Source organism: Trematomus bernacchii, unplaced genomic scaffold (assembly GCF_902827165.1).
Source record: "Trematomus bernacchii unplaced genomic scaffold, fTreBer1.1, whole genome shotgun sequence".
In the NCBI taxonomy this organism is placed as follows: Eukaryota; Metazoa; Chordata; class Actinopteri; order Perciformes; family Nototheniidae; genus Trematomus; species Trematomus bernacchii.
Window position 1 is genome coordinate 245,001 of NW_022987608.1, and position 18,134 is coordinate 263,134.

An 18,134-nucleotide genomic window follows, 5' to 3' on the forward strand; every position below is an offset into this window, starting at 1 on the left:
TTTTGTCCTTTTGCTTTATCTATCATTCTCCTGCTTTGTAATTTGTCTTTTGCCTTCATATCCTGTAATCACTAAAAGCATAAAATAGCAACATGAGAGTCTTATCAACCCTCTAATTTATCTCTTAACTAAAAAATATGAAAGCACATGCACTCTGCGGCTAAGGTATTATAGGAAATGTAGATCTGACATGTGTCCTCCAGCTTGTCTCCGCCTCGTCCAATACTCCTCATGGAGCTGACTCAGCAGAAAGCCTTAATGAGAAACATTTCAGATGAAGGCTGTTCATCATTCTGCTCTGACAGACAGTCACTTCCAACACATTCCTGTTCAAATGAGCTCGAACTGGACCTAATTACGAAGCAATAAACCAGGTCTGTATTCCAGCAGAGACTCTAGATATTAATAATGTGTCCAATGATTCAAACCAGTGACATTAGCGACCTCTGGGAAACATCTGAGAGCCAAACCAACACTCAGCCCAATTCCAAATAGTTCGGAGGAAACATTAACTGATAACCTGCACAACAAGATAGACATTTAATATCGTCATACAGATGCTAACAACTTCATGGTAACCTCGTGTTTTTTAAACTTAGGATCGTACCTGTGTTTAGACTAGAAAAAGGTAAATGTGTGCATTTTATTATAAAGTTGTGTATAGTTACAGGGACTGTTGCAAAAACATCAGGTTTAAAACTAAGAGGCCACACAATTAAAGATTTTTGTAGTTTCATTTTTGTTATTTTTAATTCCAAAGGATGCTGAGTTCTTAGCCGCTGTTACGAAAAGTTACGGCATTTCCTGTTTCTGTCGGAGAGAGGGGAGTTTGTTCCAAATCTTTCTGCTGTTTTTACAGCCTCCATCTGGAAGGAGGGAGCCTCGTTGTTGGGGAAATACTGAGGCTGCTTTTACACGGGAACGTTTGCGTTTATGCACAGTATGCGTTTTCAAAAAAGTCTTCCGTTCACATGCATTCGTTTCATTTAACGTGTCTGTTCAAACGAGACCGCTGGAAACGCTGTAGTACATATGCCGGGACTGTAAGTGGCGCTGTAACTTCCGCCACAAAATACACCAAAAGCAGCGAAGAAGACTCCGAAGCAGCCCCGGAGCAATGTTGCCATGGCTACCCTTCTGTTTATGCCCCGCGGTGGATTTAGCAACATGTAGTTCATGTAATTCTCCATGTCCACTTGTTGCTGATGGTTGTGGTAGAGGAGCTGTAGATGTTGCACTAACACCTGTAGCATGGTCAGTAGCAGTAGCTACTGGCCATGCTACAGCAGTGAGCAGCAGAGGCGGGGAGAGGTGGGGCTATCATTATTTTTTCAGGAAATATTCGTATAGAGGCGATTACACGGACTCGTTTGACCCCCCCAGAGAGTTTCGTTTGCAAATCTATCCACCTTGGGACCCGTTATCGTTTGTGGGGTCCGTTTCTATCGGCCTCGTGTAAATAATAGGGCTATACACAAGAGAAACTATGCAGATACAAGCCGTTTCGTTCTCGTGTAAATGTGGCCTGAATGTCCTCTTCCAATATCAGAGTCCACATGATAACAAAGGTATCCCAACTGTAGCTGTGTACATGACAGGATGTATGATTACCTAGAAGAGCATCAGGACTGTTTGAGGCATATGATAGCTATGTGATTAACATGATGATTCAGCCTCTATGGAGATAGACATATGACAAGCATGATCATTTCTGACGTGGAGCTAATCTGAAGTAAACATTGAATACTGCTTTCTATTCCTCCATCTTGTGACTGTGTAACTCCCTCTCTTGGATATCAGCATGTGAAGGACACTGTTCAGGAACTAGTTGATGCTCTGTGTGTGATGACTACTTCCATTCTGGAGAGGATCACAAATACATGGATCCTGATTATTGAAGATCAAGCCGGGGACCAGTGATATATTTCTAACACTCGTTCAGCTGCGAGTGTCACTACAGACGGAGGGGAGAGGGTAGGGTGTGGTTTGGAATAGGGCCTAAGTATCAGCTGTGTATCGTACCTGGACTGCATGTCTGCGGTCCGGCTGCTGGAGGCTGAGGAGCTGCTGCTCTGCTGGCTGAGCTCCACCAGAGACTGGAAGTACTGCTGCTGCTGCTGCTGCTGCTGCTTGTAGCGCGACAGGATGAAGAAGAGGCCCAGGATGCTCTTCAGGTTGCCATTACGGATCTCTGGAGGGGACAAAACAGAAGGACAATCTGAGAATATAGAGGGTACTGTGGTGTTACAGTGCTGTGAAGGGATCCTGTCCCTGTGGCTTCCATCCTCATTTCTCTATCAAGCCTTAAAACAGAAATGTTTTGCTCGTTTTCTTTCCTTTATATTTGTGTTGCTTACAGTTGATGAGTTGCTAGGCCTCCGATGGTTTGGATGATATTATGCAATGGGTTTGCTCCAAATAAAACAACAAACTTCTACACATGCAACAAAGAAAAGAGGCCTTCACCATAGTCAAAACAAAGAGGCAAAACTCAAATAAAATAACAAATAACTTAGGTATTCTTTCTTGCTTTCTTTCTTTGTTAAGGCTTATATAACTTGATCACTTAAAGGGTAATTGAACGGTTAAAACCTGCCTCGACGGCGTCTTTCCTACAGGTTGCTGCCCATCACTGTCACTTTAGAGGAGGCGCCCTGGGAATTGTAGTCTTTTATAATATGACTACAGACGTCACGATTAGGTGGCCTTTCTTTTAAAAGCAAAATACTGGCTCTAACAGATCCTGTCCTTCCTACATCCAGGACGACCCAGATACCCCTCAATAAAATCACGCCTCTTTGTTATCCTGGATGAAAAGTTGTGGAAGAAACTGTCCATTGATATCAGGAGAGCGAGAAGTCTACACATCTTCTTCCAAAAAATGAAAATCCACCTGTTTCCACTGCACTTAGGCCATGAAAATGACCAAAAAAACATATTAAAATTAGCACTTAAGAAGTTTGGCCCACATGAAACGAATGCACCAGCACTAACAATGGTTTGTCTTATTTGAATTCGAATACATCTGGATTTTTCTTGTTGTTCTGAGTTTTAATCTTTATGGTTTATTCCACTTTTTAAGTCGCTTAATTGGATAAAGTCATCAGCTAAATAAAATGTAATGTAACGTAATGCTCCACCATCTTTTAAACTCATCCACCTGCATCTACCCTCCTGTAAAACAACACCTTTCCTTTAAATAAAGCCACTATTGCAATTGAAAATACTCCAATTCTAGTTTTCCATTCGTCAAGAACAAATGTCATGTGGCGCTAAAAAAATAAAATAATCTCCAGACCATTCATTGTATCTTTCCAACACTGTAAAGTAAACATATGTTTTTCAAAGAAGACTCTTGGGGACAGAGCAGCTGTTTTATAAGAGTTTTTATACACTGTCTCTAACAGCAGGAGATATTAATGTACTGTATATAATACTCAGTTATAGCATTGTATTCAGCATGAGGGAACATTTCTAATTTAGTCACAGCTCTCAGGAAGAAGTTGTAAAATCTAAAATGTCTAATAAACACACAGCTGGTTCAGAAAGGAGTGAAGGTCAGCATGAGAACTGGAACGCTGTTCAAAAATTATACAACACCATTTCCCAGGAAACTGATGGAGGAATTGATGTGTGGTATAGAGGTGGAATAACAACTACAAGGAAATCATTAGAACAAAAATAGGAGCAAAATAAAAAAATTAATCAAAAGTATTTTGTGGCCAGTCGTCAAATTCTTCTAAAATTCTTCTACGATATTGAGCGTTTTTACACTGTTGTGTAACCTTGTCGTATTAGTGTTTGCCAAACCAGCACCAATAAGGACATATTCTGCTGATGTTCAGGTGTATATCAGTATGTAGTGTCTCTACTTTAAAGAGTCCTCTCCTGCTGATGTTCAGGTGTATATCAGTATGTAGTGTATCTACTTTAAAGAGTCCTCTCCTGCTGATGTTCAGGTGTATATCAGTATGTAGTGTCTCTACTTTAAAGAGTCCTCTCCTGCTGATGTTCAGGTGTATATCAGTATGTAGTGTCTCTACTTTAAAGAGTCCTCTCCTGCTGATGTTCAGGTGTATATCAGTATGTAGTGTCTCTACTTTAAAGAGTCCTCTCCTGCTGATGTTCAGGTGTATATCAGTATGTAGTGTCTCTACTTTAAAGAGTCCTCTCCTGCTGATGTTCAGGTGTATATCAGTATGTAGTGTCTCTACTTTAAAGAGTCCTCTCCTGCTGATGTTCAGGTGTATATCAGTATGTAGTGTCTCTACTGGGACATGTCTCCATGCTTTAATGTTCAAAAAGCTCTTTATTATTCTCATACTGCCTGTGCTGCAGCACCTCTTTTCACCCTCTGTCTGAAACCAGAGCCCAGTCTGCTCTGATTGGTTAGCTGGCCGGCTCTGTTGTGATTGTGTGAACCTCTTATGGCGCAGTTCCACTGCAGCGCGGACCTCGCTTTAAGCGTGCCGTGTCGTGCCGTCCCCTTTTTTGGTTGTGCTTCCACTAGGCCTAGTTCCGGCGCGGCACGGCGCGGGGCCACTTTTTCACCTCTTTTCTGGCCCTAGAAAATTGTGGTTCTATCGGGGCCAACAAACAGGGCTGAGTCGGGCTGAGTATGCTAAACTAGAGAGAGGAGCGCTGGCAAGAGGGCTAGAACTACAACACAATGAACATATTTGACCGTGATTTAATTGTAATACACGTTTCAAAATGATGCCGAAGTAACAACATACTGATACCGGTTAGTAAAAACCATGAATTAATGCTTTGTCAAGTCTGCAGACAGACGGCAGGCGAAACACCTTTTAAAATGCGTGTTTTCTAAATGGAGATCGGCTAAGCTAACGCAGTATATGCTCCGACCGTCCACACTCACAACAACGGCCTATACAGACATAAATAAAGCAGCGACTGTATTCACCATGACACAGGCAGTCTGTGGTGTGTACTTGTTTAACTTTTGTCGAGTTTCTGAACATATATAAGGAGCTGTGAGCTCTGAGTGCTAACAGCTAACGGCTGTGTTGTGTTTCTGGAGTTCTCATTGAAGATGACGTCACGGCTCCGCCTACGCTGCGTTACTATAGTAACTACCCCAGTTCCTAAACTGTAATGGAAGCGCAGCATGAAGTGAGTCGGCCCTGTTAAGGCCCAACGCGGCCAAGCCGTACCGAGCCGTACCGAGTGTGGCCGAGGCCGACCGTGTAGTGGAAATGCGCCATTAGAGATGTCCCGCCCCTTAGCCAATCACGTACAATGTGTTGGAGCTCTAGCCAATAGCATACAATGGAAATATGTAAGTAAAGATACAATCAATCACCAAGGGGAAGTGTGAGCGACCGAACAATAAATGATAAAAAATTGAATTATTAATAATATGAATATGATCTTTCCCTAATTGTTCCTCATACATACATATATCATCTTTCTTTCTTTACAGTCAAAGAAACAGCAGCCCTAGCAGATAAAGTTACCTTTTCAATATGCTGAGCGTGCAACCGTAATAACAAAACTCCCGATCAATGAGTAACTTCATCTGATCCTCCACAGTTCATCTCTGACAAAACTCAACAAATGCCTCTCTCTCTCTCTCTCTCTCTCTGCTTCACACCAGATGTGATTCAGCAGTCTGAGGCGGAGGAATTGATCACTGTGGCTAACGCACCCATTTGTGAAATTGACTTTTCAGATCAAACTCTCCGGGGGGGTGGGGGGGGGGAGCTGGTACACAGCGGCTGACTCAGGGCTTTTTACTCCATTATTCAATTTGGTGAGGCACAAACAGTCTCCCCCAGACATCCATGAGTACACTGCGCTGTTTCTGAGACTGTGAAAGTGGGGAGAAGATTAATCTCTTGGGGGTGTTTTCCATTTTCTAAACACCCAGAGCCTACTGGGCCTCAGAGAGTCAGAACAGCAGCTTTCTTTCTGTGCTTCAGAGAGACTTTGTAGCCCCTGCTGTGGTTTGAAACTGATGGCAGACGGTTAAAGTAATAGAAAATGATGATTAGGAATAATAATACTTCATCCCAGAAGAGAAGACGCCCTCGAGGTCACGGTCAGACACATTTGTAACTTTAGAACGATGTAGGCTTGCATTAAAAATACCATAACTGTACCACAACTTCTTCTAACATCACTCGATCCACAACCTTCGGTTGCCCTCCAAACCATTTTTTTGAAAAGTTATTGCAAATGACATGTGTGGTATGTGTAACTGTGGTATGAGAGCATCAGTATAACTTTCCTTGTACAGTTATAGAACATTGCTAAAGCTCCTATTAGCCTATAGCAAGGGTGTCCAAACTACTGCCTGTTGTCCATTTTTATCGGCCCTCAGCTAATTCTAAAAGTAAATTGAAGTATGGCCCACACCTGAAACTTATGCTTGTCTTACTGTATATTTTACTTCTTCAATACATATGTACAAATATATTACACAGTAGTATTCACGTGTTAATAAGCAATCTTAGTTTATAGAAAAGCACTTATTTCCATACCAAGCTTGAAATAGACCCTTCATATTTCCCCTTATTATACTCAATCTGAGGCTTTTGTAGAAATCTTTTCTTTTCTTAAAGCATTTTCAAGTATCAAGCATAATTGACCCACATCTGATTGATTTTGCTAACTTATAATTTAACTTATTAGGCAATACACCTCTATAGTGAGGGGCCCAGACCTTCGTATGTTTTTCTGTATGTGACCCTGGCCTATAGCTTTTCCAAAAGTATAATTGTCATCCCACTGAAAGCAGGAGGCCTCTGTCACTTCTGAGCAGTGTTGACAACACGTCTACGTCAAGTCTCTTTCTTATTATTGAAATATACAAATATCTAAAGTTACGTCCAAAGTTTAAGGAGTCATTTATTCTATTTACAATATACATCCTTCCGATTGGTGATATCATCCACAGCCATGGTCTCTGTTTCCACTCCTACGCCGACGACACCCAACTGTACATCAGCACAAAACCCTCTGCCCATCTCCCCCCTCAGTCACTAATCAACTGCCTACACGAAATTAAAACCTGGATGACCTCCAACCTACTCAAACTAAACAGTGATCAAACTGAGCTCATGGTTGTGGCCCCCAAGGCACTGCTCGGGAAGGTTGGAGATCTGCTCCTCAACATCGACGGTTCCATCATCTCCCCATCCCCTCAGGTCCGCAACCTTGGCGTTGTCTTGGATTCAACCCTCTCATTTCAAAACCAAATCAAGTCGGTTTCAAAAACAGCCTTCTTCCACCTCAGAAACATATCCAGACTCCGGCCATCACTCTCCGACTCTGGTGCAGAGAAGCTAATTCATTGTTTTATTACCTCACGCCTGGACTATTGTAACGGACTCCTGTCCGGGGTTCCCAGCAAAACCCTGGACAGGCTCCAGTATATACAGAACTCAGCTGCCAGGGTTCTCACACGCACCAAGCCCTGGCTGCACATCACCCCCACTCTCTTCAACCTCCACTTGCTCCCGGTCAAGTCCCGCATCACTTACAAACTCCTCCTCCTCACCTACAAGTCCCTCCATGCCCTCTCCCCTCAGTACCTCACAGATCTCCTCCACCCTTACATCCCGTCCCGCGCCCTTCGATCCTCAGACTCCGGCCTGCTCTCCATTCCACCTTCACGCCTCCGCACCTTTGGGGACTGTGCCTTCAGTGTCGCTGCCCCCACCCTCTGGTACTCCCTCCCTGCAAAAATCCGCAACGCCCCTTCTCTCAACATCTTCAAATCAACCCTGAAAACTCATCTGTCCAACAAAGCCTTCCAACAATAACTCAGTCTCCCCCCCACTGCAATGTTGCACTTCCACTTCTGCCTGGACCTTGAGGTTATGAAAGGCGCTATATCAATTCAAGTTATTATTATTATTATTATTTAACAACATGATTTTCAGGAGACTTCACGTTACAGCTTCTCACCGGAGAGAGGTTATTACAGTAAGGTATTTCACTTTGTGTTTTGATCCCACGCCTTGTAGAAGATAATGAAAGCCTACCAACAAAAGAGCCTGATTGGATCTAATTGAAACACACACACGGCACATGTGGAGTAATTGAACACAAAAGGAAGGAGGAGGGACTGAGTGATGAAACGCTGCAGCAACATCTCAGATATTTACAGACACTCTTTCAAATGCCACGTCTAGTGAGTCACTTCACTGTTTAGAGTGCTGTCGAAGAGGGGGGGGGGGGGGGGGTCATTTTGAGCTGTCGGTCAGTGTATCAGACTGTCTGTCTATTTCTGCTGCTGAGAGGTCAAAGGCACGACCCTCTTTAATGTCTAAAGGGGGGAAGGAACCGCAGGGGGTCTGGGCGAACACAGTGAGAAATAACAGACGCTTTCTGCTGGAGAGATTGAAACATCAAGAGTTTCTACCAATGACAGACAGGACCACCAGAGTGTGAATGTACAGTAAGTGTGTGTGTAAAAGGGTCATGAGGGGGTCACCAAGAATGGAAAAGCACAATATTTACAAGTGAGTATACTGTAGTGTCAATTTATGTGCATTTGATGGAGTTTATCACAATAGTATGCTCTGATTAATCATGATAACTCGCAAGACTCAAATACTAGTATGTATTTGTATTTTGGGGAGATTAAATAAATACATGTGGAGTTTTATTTTAATGATTTTCGAAAGGTTCATAGCTTAATTGTCGGCATAAACGTGTTAACAATGACAGGCCTAATACAAATGCATTCCTTTTAGACACTATACATGTAGTAAAAGGATTCTGTAAGCATCCCAAACAGATTGGGTTTTGGAAGCATTTTGGTTTCACTTTTGTATCCTACTAGTTTTAACCAATCAAATTTGGGCGGGCTTTGGCTGCATCCAGGTTAACGATCAATATTGGGAGCAAAATAAGTGAAATCATCATCCGGCTAACGTCTGACAATGATTTAGATATCTACAAAATCTGCTTGTCTTTCAACTGCAAGTCTATGTCAGTGGATCAAGTGTCTATTGAACAGTAACACTATAGTCACAACATGGAACAGCAAGTTCTTCATTTTTCATTTTTTACACATGTCAAAAAAACCGTGTCCAGTGATTTAAAGGGGACCTATCATGCAAAATGCACTTTTGTACGTCTTTTCTACATGAATATGTGTCCCCGGTGTTCCAGGGAACTCACCAAGTGTCAGAAAACACAACCCTCTCTATTTTCCTCCATACCCAAATCTCTAAAAAAGGGGCTGCAACGGATCTGATCAAAACTGATCCAGATTTGAACACTGTCCTGACGTCAGGACGGTGGCGCTACGGCTATTGGGCCAACTCCACCAATCAGGAGGAGACAGCCACGGCCATTGCCGTTCGAAAGCGCTGGAGACACTGTAGTACATATGCCAGGCCTGTAGATGGTGCTGTTCTGCCCTTATCTGCCCTTGCAAAAACAGAGCTAACATTTTTCAAATTGAGCGAAATGAGGCATGGCTAAAATGCATGATCTGTTTGGTATTTTGAAAAAAAAAAAGTATAAATATGCCTTATACTGTATGGGTATGGTCCTACACTATATTATTCAAATATAGCATGATAGGTCCACTTTAAGTGATTTCGCATTTTCCAGATGAACCGAAAGACATCATTTCTTTGTCTTCTTAATAATAAATACAAAAACGATTGGGAAAACATACAGTAAGTGCATTGTCACCAAGCTGTTAACAGGTGGGTTTAGCTCTTGAAAAGTTGACATTTTAGAGACAATGGTTTTAACAGAACAGCATCGATTTACTTTCGAGATAGGGACGTGTTAGCTATTGTGTTTTTACATTACATTACATATCATTTAGCTGACACTTTTGTCCAAAGAGACTTACAATAAGTGCCAAAGCCATAAAGATTCAAACTCCGAACAACAAGGAAAGTGCAGATATATCACTTCAAGCGAGATCATACCATCGTAAGTGCTGGTGTTTTGATGACTTCTTAAGGCTTCATGTGCTACAGGTTGGTAAACATCACGCAATGCAATGCTACTCACAGCATGTAAGCTCTGGAAACATACACTCGTTCCTGTTCCAAAGTGTAAAACAAAACCAGCACTCATAATTTGGGACTAAACTGAACTCTTTAGCTCCTGCTTTGTGATAAATCATCAGCTTATGGTTGATGTATAAAAGCATTCCTCCAGCACAGAGCTCTGCTGTGTGAGAGCAGCGTGATGTGGACCCTGATGGCTGAGAGGAGATTTACTCTCTGGGGTTTTCATCCTCTCACAATCCACGTTGATGCCCTAATGATTGCTTACGCTGCCATAGAGATGGAGAAACTGTCATGATACCAACGTGGTACATTCCTTTGGTGTGAAGTATGATAGTATGTCTTGGAAATACTAATACCAGCTTTTTAAATTGTTGGTACTGTGAATAATCGGAAAGCTACTCACAGAAGGTCGGGTGCTGCTTGAGCCAAATGCGTTTCCCAGGTTTAGAAATGAGAAATACAACCAGGAGATCAATTAAGAGTTCAATCAGACCCTTAAATTAAGTGTATTTCTTACCTTCTGCTGAGAGCCCCGTTACATTCACTCCTTTTGCGTCCAGGAAATTGAGACAGGCGTCCACATTCTCGATCTGTGGAGAGGACGAGAGACGGTCAGCACAAAGGACACACACACAAACACAGCAGGAGGAATGTGGCCATGCTTAACATTCAAAAAGTCTAAATGCCTCGAGGCGGGGGGGGGGGGGGGGGGGGGGGGGGGGTTCGGAGGATGGAGATGATCTGCATTATTACCCATAAAGCACATCATTGTGTGGTCATCACCCAACCCCTCCCCCCCTAAACTGCATGACATACTGACCGCAGTGTGCTGCCACCTCCACAGCCTCTGACAACACACACACACACACACACACAACACACACACACACACACACACACACACACACACACACACACACACACACACACACACACACACACACACACACACACACAACACACACACACACACACACACACACACACACACACACACACAACACACACACACATAAATATATACAGAGGCAAATAGATATTAATGTCAAATCCACGCGAATACCCATATAGGGTTCTGTAGAAATATTCATATACAATATATAAACATAAGCACACACACACACACACACACACACACACACACACACACAACACACACACACACACACACACACAATGACTCACATCAAAATGTATTTTTATTTTGGTCATCATCTCCTCTCTCTGTCTCGTAGAAAAAGTAGTGAGCAGAACACTCATTGCAAATAGAGGAAGAACCCTGACTTCACTATTTCCCAGCACCAATGTCGGGTCGTCACCACTGTAGCACTTAGATGGCGCACTTAGATGACATCACTACCTGTCTGCAAACACCCTGATCTTCCATCAGTCTCATGCACTCCACCACCTCGTTCCACATCCATCTCTTTACATCAGTCAGCCCTTCTCCCATTGGCCTTCCCACACCTCTTCCTCTCTCAACTGATGATGGCATTTGCTAGGAACCAGTTGGATCTTTTTTATATCTTCGAGCAGTTTGAGAAACAGGCAAGGGCCGGTATGAGATAAGATAAGAGGTACTATATTGATCCCAAATTGTGAAGTGTGCGTATCTCCTGTTTCACAGAGGTGTTTTGTATCATGCTTTTTCAACGTCACCCCGAGGATCCTCCTGCATCAACGCATTACAAAGGAGTCTACTCTCTTTTCAATATTTGTGTTGTATGTCCAGGTTTGGCATCTGTATTGTGCAATGGATGTACAGTCATCAGTGAGTGCATTTATTTGAGGTAACAGAAATGTTCCTGCTACTCCATATCTTATTTAGTTTTGCACGTTTCCAAGTCCGAGGTGCACTGCTTGTTCAACATAAACCCAAAGTATTCAAGATGGTCGACACAGTTTCCCGCCAATACAACCACTTCCTCCACTCAGAAGCAGCTCAAAGGCACCTCGAGGAGTTGATGAAGAGTCCCTTCCCTCTTTGTCACTTTCCCTCCTCAGACTGATGTGTTTACACTTGTTGAATCCACGGGGATCTCTGTGGGACAAGCAGTCCAACACGAGCGTCTCCATCTGCCCGACACTCTCACAGCAGGCATCAAACCCCCTCACATGTGGGCTGCCATACTTCCTACCCACACACACACCCACACACACACTCTGACACATGTGTGCTGGGTGCTAGCTTGTTTGATTATCTCTCGTAAAGTCTCTGAGGTTTGTGTGGAGAGACATGTGCTGAGCAGCGTTAGAGACCATCGTTAATGCAGCGATAATGAGACTCTGAGGAAATACACTTCCTGTACGCAAAGCAATAAGTAACTAAGTACATTTAATCAAGAACTGTTCTTCGGTACAATAACTTTGTACTACTACCCTACAGTATTCAAAGTCATTCAAACTAGCTGCACCTTTACCAGCTTTGAGAACACTTTCATGATCAATCATTATAAAACATATCATATATATTATTCTGAAATGGACCAATCTGCACAATGACTACTTTTACTGTAACAGAGTATTCCTACACTTTGGTACTTCTACTTTTACTCAAGTACAAGATCTGAGTACTTCTACTTTTACTCAAGTACAAGATCTGTGTACTTCTACTTTTACTCAAGAACAAGATCTGAGTACTTCTACTTTTACTCAAGTACCAGATCTGAGTACTTCTACTTTTACTCAAGTACCAGATCTGAGTACTTCTACTTTTACTCAAGCACAAGATCTGAGTACTTCTACTTTTACTTAAGTACAAGATATGAGTACTTCTACTTTTACTTAAGTACAAGATCTGAGTACTTCTACTTTTACTCAAGTACAAGATATGAGTACTTCTACTTTTACTCAAGTACCAGATCTGAGTACTTCTACTTTTACTCAAGTACCAGATCTGAGTACTTCTACTTTTACTCAAGCACAAGATCTGAGTACTTCTACTTTTACTTAAGTACAAGATATGAATACTTCTACTTTTACTTAAGTACAAGATCTGAGTACTTCTACTTTTACTCAAGTACAAGATATGAGTACTTCTACTTTTACTTAAGTACCAGATCTGAGTATTTCTACTTTTACTTAAGTACAAGATCTGAGTACTTCTACTTTTACTTAAGTACAAGATCTGAGTACTTCTACTTTTACTCAAGTACAAGATATGAGTACTTCTACTTTTACTTAAGTACCAGATCTGAGTACTTCTACTTTTACTCAAGCACAAGATCTGAGTACTTCAACTTTTACTCAAGTACAAGATATGAGTATTTCTACTTTTACTTAAGTACAAGATATGAGTACTTCTCCCACCACTGAATATATTTCCCTAAGCTACCTCTCAATAAGGCTCAATCAAATGTTGACCACACAAAGTTTGAAGAAGCCTTGAAGAAATGCGCTTCTGTTCCCCAGGCATTGTGTGTGTGTGTGTGTGTGTGTGTGTGTGTGTGTGTGTGTGTGTGTGTGTGTGTGTGTGTGTGTGTGTGTGTGTGTGTGTGTCCGTTTGAAGGCTGCTTTTATATGCTGATGAAGACAAGCAGGAGTGAGCTCATAAACACTCTGGAGACAGACTCCTCTCCTTTAAAGGACAGGCTTTACAGATGAACCTTCTTCCAAAGAGGCTTCACGAGATGTTCCAGCCATCAGCTCTGAGGCTTTCAGACCAGACCGCTGTTTGTTTTTACTCAGCCCTAACTCTAAAATGAGGCAAACAAGCGGGATAATGATTGAAGGCGTTGATGACGGCGGGTCCTCGTTTGGTGGCTTTGTGGCATCCTGCAACAGCTCCTCCAGAAACCAACATCATTTATTTTTCCAAACGCAGGCTGGCAGATCGACACAAGCCATTAAAAGCAATTTGGGAAAGGGCATTTTGATGAGGCACACTTCACCGGATCATGAAGAGCAGGGAAATGGAAACACATGTGGAGACCCGGTGCGGAAAGGAGACTTGTCACCAGGCTTTAAAGAATAATGAGGGGGAGCTGTAAAGTTGTGTTTGATAATCAGTTTCAATTAAGCTACGTTTCAATTACAGCTACTACAAATCTCAATATTACGTTTGAACTGACAGAGTGGAGAGAACTAGAAGTTGTACTTGTGGCTGGTGAAGCGAGGCAAAACCGCACTTAACCTTTCCTCCTAAAATCACAGAAAGTAGAGACTGAGGGTAAATGGATTTTGTGATGACCTTTGTCAAATTGCATTTCCAACGGTCACTAAGTAACCTTCTTATGACTACATTTGGATGAAGGCTCATACTTTTTTTTTGCTAGTTGCTTTACTTTACTTGCCACTTATCGAATGCACACCATGCACCTTCTGTTCAAAGATCTTATTAGTTAGCAGACACAATTCAATCTATACTTAAATAGGACGTATTCTGCTCATTTTCAGCTCTCATATCAGTATGTATTGTCTCTACTGTGACATGTTTCCATGCTTTAAAGGGCCCATGTCATGCTTTTCCGGTTATTACCCGTCCCCTTGTGTGTTATGAAGGTTTTTCTGCATGTAAACGGTCTGCAGAGTCACAAACCCTCAAAGTACACCCTGTAGCGAGTAAAACTCTAACACAGAAAGGGCCTGTCTATGCTGCCCCAGAACGCCTCGTTGGACATTTCTCTTTTTCCATTGTTTGCTTCCTGGGTTCTGTGACGTGTGAACACCCAGATCAACAACAAATGACCGGATTGGCCCAAATGGACCAATCCACGGAGCACCTCACACACCAGGATCCCTTGGCTAACTAACAGGGAGTCCCCATTGACTTGCATAGAGCTCCCTGAACGCTGGTAATAGACGAGTTGGGATGGTGGAGAAATGCTCTCCGCAGACCCATTCTCACAGCGTTATAAACCTTTTTCTTACTCAATATCAAGCCTCACTTATTGTTTTTACTTCGGCTGTGAGTGTTTGTGTGTGCTCAGGATGAGTTTCGCTTGTTCTCGCTGTATCGCAGACACGGAAACCTGTCCGCTCCTTGCAGCAACGAGCCTCGCAACGTCCCGACCAATCAGAGCACAGTGGGCTCACAGGGAGGGAGGGGCAGGAGCTCCAACAAGCCGTTTAGGACAGAGAGTGAATACACATACTATACAGAGATGCTGTATGAGAAACCAATGTGAGTTTGGAAAATTGCACAATTTAAATCTATTCTAGTAGACCTCAACAATGGAATTATGATCAGTAGAAGTGGCCATGTCATGGGACCTTTAAAGTTACAAAAAAAGAATGAGAAACACAGGGATGTTAGCCTTTGCAGACCATTAGCATGCACTATAACCCCCAAAGACTCTTTAAACTCGCCTTTAATGAATTTTCTGTAAATGACTTTTGTGCATTCCTTTAGAGCAGTAGGTGCAAATGGACCTTTTGTTGTTCTTCCAACAAGATACACACACTTTATTTCAGCTTTAATTTGCTTCTGCACTCCATCTTTTAAAGTCTTCTTCATCTTGTCTTTTCTATCACATTGGAAATGTTAACTCCGTCTTTCATTCTTTTCTTTAAAGCCCACATTGAAAGGTCCCATGTAGGCGTAAAAACATGACTCATCTTTTTCTCTATGAGAGATTACTGTTTGTACCTTCGGTGAACACTTGCTTCATCTCTACAGCAAAGTTTGAGCACTTCTACAGAATTTAAAGGGGACCTATCATGCAAAATGCACTTTTGTATGTCTTTTATACATGAATATGTGTCCCCGGTGTTCCAGGGAACTCACCAAGTGTCAGAAAACACAACCCTCTCTATTTTCCTCCATACCCAAATCTCTAAAAAAGGGGCTGCAACGGATCTGATAAAAACTGATCCAGATTTGAACACTGTCCTGACGTCAGGACAGTGGCGCTACGGCTATTGGGCCAACTCCACCAATCAGGAGGAGACAGCCACGGCCATTGCCGTTCGAAAGCGCTGGAGACGCTGTAGTACATATGCCAGGCCTCTAGGTGGTGCTGTTCTCACAGAATCTGCCCTTGCAAAAACAGAGCTAGAAATTTTCAAATTGAGCAAAATGAGGCATGGCTAAAATGCATGATCTGTTTGGTATTTTGAAAAAAAAAAAGTATAAATATGCCTTATATAGGTATGGTCCTACACTATATTATTCAAATATAGCATGATAGGTCCACTTTAAGTGTAGTTTCGTCTCCAGGGAAAATATGTAGACTACCTAAACTGAGACATCATTTTTGTCTCGTCAACCCTCGCCTCGTTAAATGCACGGACACTGGTTGGCCCTCTAAACATATAAAGTGACTGATGCATGGTGTCTGGAATTGGAAAGTGTTATCCTTTAGATGCAACTGTCAAATAAAAACAGGCCAACATCCCAATTATCACTTCCTACGAGACAGAGCAAACTCCTTAAATCCAGGATTGGAAAAACAGGCGTTAGCGCTTCATATGAGAACAGCTCGATAATTGAAGGGTTTTATTCCAAAAAGCTACACATCCACTGGAAAATAAAAGCCACCTTAAATCCCTACGTCACTTTTTTAAGACACAGATGAGTCAACATTTGCAGACAAAGATATTCTGTGAGTAGGTTTCGTGTTTTTCTTTCCAATCAAACCCAGTGGTTATTTACTTAATGCTGTCACTGTTTGGTTATAAACGCCCACATGGAGATTATGCTCGAAGCTTGTCTGGTTAATAGAAGCTGCAGGTATGATTGGTTTTCTTAAAAGAGCAGAAAGGCTGACTTATTTTTTTTTGTCTGAGGCAGAAATCAAAGCAATAATTCAAGAGATTCCCCGACATATAAACCACTGTGACATCGATATTAACCAGCAGATCAAAATCGATACCAGCTCAAGCTAACAAAATGAGTTTCGCCTCAAACACCGGCGTATCAGATTTTGTGTTTCTTTCTTCCACTCAGCAGAGTTTTGCGAGGGTGAACACACACTTTAGGTACTTATTAAATCCACTTCAGTCACACCGGGGCGACACACACTGATCACAGCCAGATATACTTTATTAAATAATACTTTTGAGCCGAACTGCTTTGAAGAATCGAAACATTTACATGCGGACGGAGCCCCAAAGTCCCTGTGCTCAGAGCTGTGGCTCAGAGGCGAGAATGTATTGGGTTTTATCCAAAGAATAGAGTACTCTGTCCGATTTTGAAGCCTCTCTTTTACCAAGCAAACCTCCTCTCTCATTGTCCATCAGCTCTTTTCTGCAGATCTCAGGGTCTCACACCGGCCTTATCCAAAAACACTCATTTGATTCCTCTTCCTATCGCTCTGAATGCGTCCAGAGCAGACAGCTGCTGATAGGCGATGAATCAAAAGCAGATGAAATGGGACAGAGCTTCACAGCAGCTGATGGGCACAGGGTTAAAGAATCCTGGTTCATAATCCAAGGATCATCCATCGCTCATCATGTCAAAAACACAAAGTAAAGAAACATTTTGTCATCTGGTATCGGCTCAAGAGCGGTTTTAAGCAATATTGTCCACAGTAGCACTCCCAATAATCCCTTAACCTAACAGAAGTCTCCAATAGCTGAGGATCTGTATTCTCTAAAGTATTTTAAACAATGCAATCGCTCATGTGTAAGTGTAAACCTCACATTGAGTCCCGTGCATCCAGATTTATATGGCCGCCTTAATGTTATGAAACTGAACGCCATAAGCAAAATAAAATAACTCACTTTAGTTTAAAGTAGCCGAGGTTTCACAGTCCTGGCAGCTTTTCACGACACATGCGTCACATTTATGTCAATATAACAATCATTTTCCACAAGATTTTACTGGCAGTGATGCTCCTAGATCAAGTCAGCATATACACACACATGATGTATAATCAACAGAATCTGCAGGGCAACACAAACGTATATTCATAGATGTCTCAATTATATATGGTGGTTTAATTAAAAATGTTTACAGCATCAAACACTTTAAGGGAAATCATGTGGCTTTGCACATCTGCTGCACAGACGGACGGTATGTATGGAGGTTTGTGCAATTAAAGGGAGCAATGAGGACTCTTTCGCCACTGAAACAGCGTCAACTTCAATCTTTTCCTCACCTTTACTGACTGTTTTTGCTCAGTCACATTGCAGAGCTACTGTAGAGCAGTTCTTACTGAGCTTTTTCCCTGTCTGACTCTCTATGTC

General features: G+C 42.2%; 1 protein-coding gene across 3 annotated transcripts in view; it reads right to left on the reverse strand.

Annotated features, from left to right (window-relative positions):
* nav3 (neuron navigator 3) overlaps positions 1 to 18,134 on the reverse strand; it is a 208,340-nt gene that overhangs the window by 117,770 nt on the left and 72,436 nt on the right. For all 3 annotated transcript variants that reach the window (XM_034131356.1, XM_034131355.1, XM_034131354.1), the window contains exons 4-5: positions 10,525 to 10,597; positions 2,023 to 2,191 (exon numbers count right to left, since the gene is read on the reverse strand). In XM_034131356.1, coding sequence (XP_033987247.1) covers positions 2,023 to 2,191; positions 10,525 to 10,597 — 242 coding nt within the window. The remainder of the gene's footprint in view (positions 1 to 2,022; positions 2,192 to 10,524; positions 10,598 to 18,134) is intronic.